This window comes from Mercenaria mercenaria, unplaced genomic scaffold, assembly GCF_021730395.1.
Source record: "Mercenaria mercenaria strain notata unplaced genomic scaffold, MADL_Memer_1 contig_3073, whole genome shotgun sequence".
NCBI classification, from domain to species: Eukaryota; Metazoa; Mollusca; class Bivalvia; order Venerida; family Veneridae; genus Mercenaria; species Mercenaria mercenaria.
Genome location: NW_026461179.1, coordinates 27,475 through 38,180, shown reverse-complemented (window position 1 = coordinate 38,180; position 10,706 = coordinate 27,475). Strand labels below are relative to the sequence as shown.

At 33.0% G+C, this 10,706-nt stretch overlaps 1 protein-coding gene across 1 annotated transcript in view; it reads right to left on the bottom strand.

The window, feature by feature from the left end:
- Window positions 1-1,393: 1,393 nt before the first annotated feature.
- Window positions 1,394-10,706, bottom strand: part of LOC128552711 (uncharacterized) — a 33,153-nt gene continuing 23,840 nt past the window's right edge. Inside the window, exon 3 of the mRNA XM_053533758.1 lies at window positions 1,394-3,053. Within this exon, the coding sequence (XP_053389733.1) occupies window positions 2,642-3,053 (412 nt within the window). The 3' untranslated portion in view covers window positions 1,394-2,641. The remainder of the gene's footprint in view (window positions 3,054-10,706) is intronic.

Below are 10,706 nucleotides of genomic sequence, written 5' to 3'. Positions count from 1 at the left end.
ATGTGTTTTTTTAAAAAAGCTCTCGTTTTAATTTTAGTCTACTTTAAACTTGTTTGCTCTTTTAATTTAAAAATTTCTTTTCAACATGCCCAAAAACACATTTTTTGAGGTATATTACAGTTCAAAATTTAAAACTGTGGGGTTTTAAAATAAGAGCTGTTAAAATGTATTTTTGCTTCTGTTTTTCTAAATCTTTGCAAACATTTAAAACCCCTTTTTTGAAAGATTTTATATCTAAGATTTCTAATATTATCATTACCCCTTTTTTTTTTTCATAAAAACGGTGTTTTCAATGGATTCGGGGGGTGGGGTCATAAGGGGTTTTTGGATGACAAAAAGAAGTTGGTCTTTTTGCATTTTGGGACAAGGGTGTACAGTGGTCCAGGGTTTAAAAAGAGATTACAAAAAAATTAAAACTATAATTTGATATTTTCATTACTTGTGATTGAAAAAGTAATTAAAAATATCAATTTTTGGGCAGATCGATGGTTTAAAAAATATTTGAAAGTATTCGAGGAACCCTTTTAAAACACCCTTTAAAATTTTAGTATGTTGTATAAATATTAAAAAACTTAAATTGAAAAAATGAACTGGTTTTCCTTGATATACAAAGAGGTAGATTTGCATGGTTTAGATTTGCCACTGAACATTTTCCATTTCATCAAAACTTCCCGTTTGGGTTTAAAATATTCTGATAAATTATTTATTTCCGGGTTTACTTAAAGTTTCGCAACTTCAAAAAAATTTGTTGTGTAAAATGAAATTTTAAAGGGGTTTGATATTAATAAATAAAAAATTTAGGCTTTAAAAAACGACATATAAAATACCCAAAAAAGCACAACTATATTTTTTTCTTGGACTTGCTTCCGATCAACACCCCTTGTCTCCAAATTTTTAAAAAAAACTTTGAAAACCAAAATTTTAAATGATTTTTTTAACTTATCTTTAAAACGAAGTAACAGGTGATTTTCAGATTCAGTATTTAAAAATTTTATATGAACCTAGGGGTCAACCGACTGGCTTTAAATTGGGGACATACATGTTTGGCTCCCACATATAAACATCAATTGAAAAACAGGAAATTTTTTGAGTCATTCGTGATGTCCCCCTTGAAAATGAGTCATCCCTGGGTGACACGGCTACATAGTCATCCATGGATGGCTCGTTTACAGAAGTACCCTCCAGGGATTCTCATATGACGGAAAGTAGTCATGCAGGCAAGCCTCTCTCTGAAAGTGAGTCATACAGGCATGGCTCAACTCTAAAATGAGTCATGCGGGCATGACTCGTATTTGAAAGTGAGACATGCAGGCATGGCTCATATATGAATTTATTTATGGTAAAAAGAAACAAATACAACGGTATGTATATTTTCCTTTGTTTGACAAGCGTGGATAAAATATATACATGACGTCACAGAAAAATGCATTGTATAGTTCCTTTTGTGTTTTACTCTGTGTTTTAGCTATAAACATTGTAAAATGTTAAATGCTTTATGATATTATTGCACTTTTTTATTAGATTACCAAGAGCCTAGTTTGCATAACTTTAAAGTGTTATTAGCGCGCCACAGTATTTAAGCTATAAAAATGTGTTGTTTAGTATGCTTTGAAATTGAAAAATCAACTGATATTGAGATGACAGGTAATTTTTTGAACTATTCTGAAGTCTAAGTATTTCTGTGTTTAGACAACAATTTCCTCGTTCTCTTAATATTTTATTTGCTTAGCTATTAACGATTCCAGTTCTAAATCTGATACTACATAATAATATGAAACATTCATGCAGTAAATAAAAAAATGTAGAAAGCAAAGTGTACACATGGTAGTGATCTAAGTAAATTTGCAAATCAGTTATAGTACGTTAAGAGTTTAATAATAATCATAAGCACATTCATTGCTTATCGTTGCATGTAGGTAGCATGGGTCTGTTTCTTTAAACGATTAAAACTCCATGAAAGCCTGTCAGAGGTAACGGAGTATATAATTGTTAGTCTTAAATATTATGTTACCTTGATCTTTGACTTTTTGAGCTAAAAACAGAGTTCAGGCATTGACTAAATACACACATTCTTTAACTTACCACAAGAACAAATCGTATGAAATGTGGCAACCGTAAACCAAAAGTACTCCAGAAATTGATTAAAAATTTTCCGTTTCAAGATAATTGGGACCACGGGCATTGACACACTGACTATAAAAGATTATCAAAAAATGTAAACACAGGCAATCAGCATAAAATCAGGTGACCATATGACAAAGAGTTACAGAAGTCATAGATTGGAAACTATTTTAGCCACATTGAACTTGACCGTTGACCTACCTACCCTCACTAATACAGCATGGGTTATCTACTGAACATTGAAAATAATCAGGAAAGGTAAAGGCTTCACCAGACAAGTTTTATCCAGACAATTAGCAGAAACTGTTAATCTATATCGAGGTCAATTTGATCTTCAGTATTGACTTACTGACGTCTCAAGTTATCAATAGGAAGCAAAACTGACCGACAGGCGGGGCGACAGACAGACGGAGCGAAAAAAAACTGCATAATATATGCTCTGTTATTCGGTTGAATGAAAGCATAATAAACTGCAACTTAAGGGGTTATAAAATGATAAGTTTATGATATGTAGCAGCTTTTAAGGAAGATCAGTACGCCGCCAGTTTTCATAATACAATATAAATCGAAACGTTGGTCTGTGGGTACGTGACAACAGCTCACATATCGTGCAGTATCGTTGGAACGGTAATTTAATACCAGGAAGATGGGAATGCCCTTCAAATTGAATGTTTTTGAAGAACTGAATCATGTTTGCTTTGATTAAACATTCTAAAACAATATATTCACAACCTTCGCAATCCAGAAATAACAAATCTACTTCTGTTTGTCCTACTCCGATGTTTTTGAAGAATTCGATCGCATTTACAATGGTTATTTCAGTCGAACCATTTTTGTTTTCATAAATAGAAGTGCCTAGACCTCCCGGTTCATGCACAACAACATTTACTTGTTTGCTGACATTACCAAGCCCGAAATTAAGCACCGTGACTCTGAAATAGAAATTATAAGTATCGAAATGTTTACATGACAATAGGCATTGATAAATATCGTCAGGTTAGAACAGAAACCTCACATCGCCATTCTAATTGTTTTTCAAGATAAACAAAAAACATTATATTTTCTTATCTATTAAATTTTGAACACGTACATAACTTTACACATATATTCAACTTTATACATATATTTAAACTAATGTATATCATGTCTGTATAAGCCGTTTAACAATACAGTTAAATATTGAAAAGTTAAAAGCAAATATTTTTGGCACTAACACTTTGTGTTAATTCTAAATATAATGCTTGTGCAATCACGTTGTATATTAAGAAAACATGTTTCTGCTGGAGCAGTAAGGGGCTAGTTAAAAATGCAAACAAGATGCACAGTGCAGAAAAAACGCAGTTGTAAATAGAGGTTTTGTGCTTGCACACTTATGTTACTTCTATTCGTAATACATTCTGCATAAACATTGCAGTTATAAATACAGGACATATGTTGTCATAGTTTGGTTAACAGTATCACTTATTTGTTGTGTAAGAACCTTGCTTATAAACGGGAGTGACATTTGCATTGAACAAATTTATGAGAAGTATTCATTGAAAACTGTTTAAAACATATTGTATGCAGATGCTATGATTTCCGACAAGAAGCAATGCAATGCATGAATAAAATAATTGATAATTTACACTATTATTTCATCAACTGTGTCAACATCGCTTTGTGCGAGCACTTCCTTTACTTTCACTTCCTTTGTTTCGGAAGACTTGTAATAGCCACAAAACTCGCTTTGAATGATTCCTGTTCCGAAAAGGCTTGATAGGTCTTTCTTTTTGTTTGCAATTGAAATTTGAAGTTTATCTTATATTGTTATGGGAGTAGGTCTTGCTGATCATTCATAATATATTTGAAGAGTAACACGACTGTCGATAGCATTCAGTCAACCTGATCAACTTAATTTCGTCCTGTTTATTTTCGCTTAACTATCGGCGTGTATATCTTTATGATTTTTTATTAGCTTACCTGAGCCAAAGGCTCATGGTGAGCTATTGTGACCGCTCAATGTCCGTCGTCCGTCGTGTGTCGTGCGTCGTGTGTCCGTCAACATTTTCTAAATAAATCTTCTTCTTAAAAACCACTTGGCAGAATTACACCAAACTTCACAAGAATGATCCCTGGGTAGCCCCCTTTCAAAATTTTTCAAAGAATTGAATTCCATGCAGAACTCTGCTTGCCATGGCAACCGAAAGGAAACATTTTAAAAATCTTCTTCTCAAAAACCAGAAGCCCTAGAGCTTAGATATATGGTGTGAAGCATTGCCTAGTGGACCTCTACCAAATTTATTCAAATCATGACCCCGGGATTAAAATTGACCCCGCCCCAGGGGTCACTTGATTTTACATATTAGGAAAATATTCAAAAAATTTCTAAAAATATACCAGAAGGCCTAGGGCTTAGATATTTCACAGGTAGCATTGCCTAGTGGACCTCTACAAAATTTGTTCAATCATGACCCCCGGGGTCAAAATTGTCCCCGCCCCAGGGGTCACTTGATTTTACATAGGGAAATCTTCAATTTATTTCTAAAAAAAAACAGAAGGCCTAGAGCTTAGATATTTCACATGTAGTATTGCTTACTGGACCTCTACAAAATTTGTTCAAATCATGACACTCTGGGTCAAAATTGACCCCGCCCCATGGGGTTACTTGATTGTACATAGAAAAATCTTCAAAATTTTCTTAAAATTAACCAGAAGGCCTAGAGCTTAGATATTTGACATGTGTCATTGCCTAGTGGACTTCTACAAAATTCATAGCAAAATATTCAAAATTTTTCTTAAAATAAACCCGAAGGCCTAGATCTTAGATCTTAGACATTTGACATGTAGCATTGCCTAGTAGACTTCTACAAAATTTGTTCAAATCATGATCCCCGGGGTCAAATTGACCCCGCCCCATGGGGTTACTTGATTGTACATAGAAAAATCTTCAAAATTTTCTTAAAATTAACCAGAAGGCCTAGAGCTTAGATATTTGACATGTGGCATTGCCTAGTGGACTTCTACAAAATTTGTTTAAAATCATGACCCCCGGGGTCAAAATTGACCCCGCCCGAGGGGTCACTTGATTTTACATATGAAAATATTCAAAACTTTTCTTAAACTAAACCAGAAGGCCTAGAGCTTAGATATTTGAAATTTAGTATTGCCTATTGGACCTCTACAAAAATTTGTTCAAATCATGATCCCCGGGGTAAATTTGACCCTGCCCCAGGGGTCACTTGATTTTACATAGGAATGTATTCAAAACTTTTCTAAAAATAAACCAGAAGGCCTAGATCTTAGATATTTGGCATGTAGCATTGCCTAGTAAACTTCTATAAAATCTGTTCAAATCATGACCCCCGGGGTCAAATTGACCCCGCCCCATGGGGATACTTGATTGTACATAGAAAAACCTTCAAAATTTTCTAAAAATAAACCAGAAGGTCTAGAGCTTAGATATTTGACATGTAGCATTGCCTAGTGGACCTCTACAAAATTTGTTCAAATCTTGATCCCTCAGGTCAAATTGACCCAGCCCCAGGGGTTACTTTATTGTACATAGGGAAATCTTCATAAATTTGCTAAAAATAAACCAGAAGGCTTAGATCTTAGATATTTGATATGTAACATTGCCTAGTAGACTTCTACAAACTTTGTTCAAATCATGACCCCTGGGATAAAATTGGCCCCACCCCAGGGGTTACTTGATTGTACATCGGAAAATTTTCCAAAAAAATCTAAAAATCATCAGTTTGACATTTGAAACATGTAGCTCATATTACTCAGGTGAGTGATCCAGGGTCATCATGACCCTCTTGTTTTCAAAATGTCTCCTTATATTTTTAACAGCAGTCGGGCCATGGTTTTGACAGTGTTTGTCTGATTTAGAACACAAATTTGATCCGATTATTTTTATCAAACTCGACAGCATTCCGTTTGTGTGTGGCCGGTTTCAAGGATTTTGTGTTATATGTTTATTTAATATTCACGATTACAGTAGGCCTGATTCTGTGTATGTCTATAAATCTAAATACAATACCTAAAGTTTTACAAACTGTTTAAGAAATGCTATATTTCTTAAGAAGGCTTTAAAACTTAATTACTGGCAAACTTTACGTTACGGAAACACATGAGTGGAAACACACCAAGATATCTAAAAATATATATATATTTGTTGTTGTCGAACGATCTGGAGGCATGCATGCCCCAGTTGCCTATATGTATATAGGGCAAACAAATTCCTACGGGCAGAATTTCTTTAAACTTTGTATACTGACTGGAAAACAAGTTTGAAACAGAAATATATTTCAAAAATCATAGGTACCCAGGCTTGATCTTGAATTATCGGCCCTTGAAAGTAGATTTTTTTTCAGTATTTTCCGACTTTCAATGGTAGATAATTCATGACAAAGACTGAGTTCCTATGGTTTAATTTATTTCATATTTCTGTTTTTGATTTGATTCTGTGTCAGGAAAAAAAGTTTAAAGAAGAAATTCCTTCTGTAAGAAAATGTTTGCCCCATGTCAATATAGAGACTGTTGCAAATGTCCTGAACTAGGAACATGACAAAATGATACCGCAAAGTCCTAGTCTTTCCCATGGACTGAATTTCTTTAAAATTTGTAAACTGACTGCAAATGAAGTCTGAAAAGAAATGAAATTTAAAATACACAGTTCTCTTGCCCTGATCTTGAATTATCTGCCCTTGAAAATTGGATATTTTAGTATTTTCTGATTTTCAAGGGCAGATAATTCAAGATCAAGCCTGGGTACCTATAACTTCTCTTGCCCTGATCTTGAATTATCTGCCCTTGAAAATTGGATATTTTAGTATTTTCTGATTTTCAAGGGCAGATAATTCAAGATCAAGCCTGGGTACCTATGATTTTTAATACATATTTCCATTTTAAACTTGATTTTCAGTCAGTACACAAAGTTTAAAGAAATTCTGCCCGTAGGAAAATGTTTGCCTATAGGCAAATGTCCCATTTCCCCTAAGGACACGCCATTTATGTGTACGATATTGTAAGAAATACATATTGTTTTCCCGTTGGATTTTTTACCATTTTTGGTTACAGTTTGGACGTCATCGTATTGTCTAAAAGGAAAGCGGGATGATTTAATGTAGATCATACACTGATTTTCGTGCAACATTTGATAAAAAACAGCATCTAACTTGGAACAGTTTGTATTGTAATAGATATGCATGTGTGTAGAACATGAAGCGTAGATTACATTTTAGTGCATCATGGGAGTGTGGTTAAAGTAAATTGCTTAGAGTTATTTCGCCTTCACATCGATTTGGGTATTTAATTATTTATTGTATGGAAGCCATCCAGCTGTATTCTTCAATCTCTATATATATTTTTCCTTATTTCTTACTTTTTGGCTGTGGCTTTATCTTATTTGTATATGTCTATCGTTAGTTTGGCAACCAACTAGATAATCTTTGTGATTTTTTAAAATCTAAATTACTACATTCTTCCTTTAACTGTCTCAGCAACCGTCCTAGTTCTGATGATCTAGTCTTGTAAAACGCGACAGATATAACATCTGAGATGACCTGCCAGAATGTGAAAATATGTCGATTGGATCAATGATTAAGTAACATTCTTGCATAAAACTACTTTTTTCACTGGATCCGACCATGTATTAACGGGAGAAAAATCGTGTGCAAACAAGGCAATTCGTGTGCTGTTAATACATGCTTTTTAGTTTTGAAATGGTTTCCCAGGGACGTATAAGTATTTCTGCGCAGATTGACATCTGGTATCTGCGTCTTGTTTCGGTTATAAAAGCCTCTTCTTGTAGCATAAAAGATGCAATATAATCCATACAATGTTTTGCTGTGTCAGTTACCAACGCCACATGCACTGTCCCCAACAATGTTTGCACTCGCTTCTTCCCTTATTTACTCCCCTTTTAGACGTCAGCGTGGATTCAGTTTTTGTTGATAATGAAATGTTTAAGAATCGTGTGTAACTTGTGCGATTATTTGTTGTTAGGAATCATATTAATGATTTTGGTAAGTATCGGTCGGTATGTTTTAGAACTAATTTCTTGAGGCGAATTTATATAAAAACCTTGAAAGCTTATTACTACGTTCGTACTCATCCTACTCGAAATGTGTTCGTACTCAAAATAACTCGAATGTAAAGTTATTATTATTGAAATTGTGCTCCAGTTTACCTTTTTTTAAAGCAATATGGAAAATTATTGGTAGTGACATGTTTCTTATAACGAGACATGAAAACATCGTTTAAAAACCTTTATTACGTGCTTTTTTGCAGTGTTATTGATTTTTGGGCCCTGGATATTTAAAACATGTGTAACATTTCCAAGAACAACAAAATGGTAATTAAAAATATTCCGGAATCGTAAAGTCATCACATGAAAACAATACATTTAGTCGTCGTGTTATGTTTTTTATGCAAGAATAGCGACAATACAAGTTTGTTTTGTTTATTAACGTCTGCAGAAGCCCTTGGGATTTGTTTGTGACCGAGACCAAGCAAACATTTCCGCGGACTTCTGCAGACGTTAATACACAAAAAAACGTGTATTATACCTACAAAAAATAATCAGTATTGTGTTCAGCATTTCTTGGAAATTCAGATTTCTTGTGGCTCATAATCATTTTCTTAAATAAATATTCAAGAACCTATTAAATTTTTAATATTTATTCTGTTTGTGACATCATAAAGTAGTTTCATGCTCTAATTAAATACATAGATGATGTCACTTTTGCTAAAGTAAATCGAGAACGTACTAAAATGCATGTTTAGATATAATTTCACGAGATAAACATCTCATAAAAAGAAATATGTTATCAAGTGATATCCTTATTCAGCTTTGCTATCTTTCGATATCATAATTTATAACTACAATATATAGATACCATTAAACTGAATAAAGCAGCTGATGAAATAAAACTAACTTTATGTAAACAAGCAATCGGGTTATAGGTATCAGTAAACCATTTCATGATATTTCGATAAGCATTTTATGACGTGAAAACTACAAACGATATCACAAAATTATTTCATGACGTCACAAAATGCATCTGAAATATATATATATTTTTTAAATCAACCACTAAATAATAGCATCGAATGAATTAGTGATGTTACGAAATAAATCTCATATGTATCATAAAATAAGGACAAGAGGGCCATGATGGCCCTATATCGCTCACCTGAGTTTAGCTACTTGGACAAATTTCTTTGCTAAACCTTCAAAAACAAAAAAAGTACGCGAGTAGGTCACAGTAGTAGTAATGTAAAATAAGGGTGCGAAAACAGTATGACCTCACTTGACCCCATATCCCTATTTTATAAGTGGACTTTAACCTTACCCTAAACTTAAAATACTAACTTGGTACCCTGAAAATCTTTTAAATCTTTAGTTAAACCGAATGAAAACCTCTGATTTAACTAAAGATGATTTAAAATGAAGAAAACATATATTTAAAAATAAAAAAAACCCGAAGGAAACTTTAAGAGAATCAGAGATTCTATATTTATACTCCACACTAAAAACAATTTACAATAAAGTTTAATAGTTTTGTCCTTATTAATTAAAATAATTTATAATAAAGTTTAATAGTTTGTTCATTTTGTTTTACATTATTAATTTTTAGTATTTTATACAGTAAATCATACAACGGTACTTTGTCTAGTAACATTTTAATGAAAAATAAACAATAATATCCACAGAGTGTACTTGTTTTGTCTTGATATTGAACATTGTTGTATTTTACATTTGGTATATAATTAATTACTTCCTTTGGTGGAGGAAGTCCAAATGAATCAAAGTACATATTATTTAAGTAACAAACCCAATGTGTTCCAGACCCAACAGAGTCATCTAAATTGATTATTCCACACTCGTCCTTTGCTTTTGATTTTAATAAATTATTTCTACTAAATACACCCCTAAAGTTTTTAATTTTTAATTGTTTTACCCATTGTTCAATTTCAAAGTTAGAAATTGGTTTTTTTATAAATTTTATTTTTTTTTTACTATAGGAATTCGTCTGTAAGGTCTCCTCTGAGAATCAATCTGTATACCCTGACCATGTCCCTTACCACTTAACAAAGATGTAATCAAAGGTATCCCTAGACTAGCAGCCAGCATACCCAGGAACCAACCGTCTTGTTTCTGTTTTTGTGTTAATTTAATCACCCCAGATCCTACTAGTTGCTTTCTTTGATTAGGTGTAAGATATGGTGATATAACATTTTTCTTATCATTAGCTACTGAAATCATAACCATTCCAAGTATTTACTAACACCATACTGGCAAACCCAGACAAAGCGCCGATGCCTAGAGGGCTAATATTTTGGAACTATTTTGCTGCCATTGGAAGAATTGTTTTTCCTAACAAACCAGCCAAAGCTCCTAAAAATCCACCATTTTGACCTTGACTGGACATTTTTTTTGAAATTTTAATTTCTAATCCCTTCTTATTTGCAACAGCTTTTTTTAATTTGATTAATTTGTGTTTTTGTTAATAGTAAAGGAAGTTTCCATGTAATTGTTCATGTTTTAATCTAAAAGTATGTGGAATTTTATTATTATAAGCTTGTGCTAAATTTTTCTT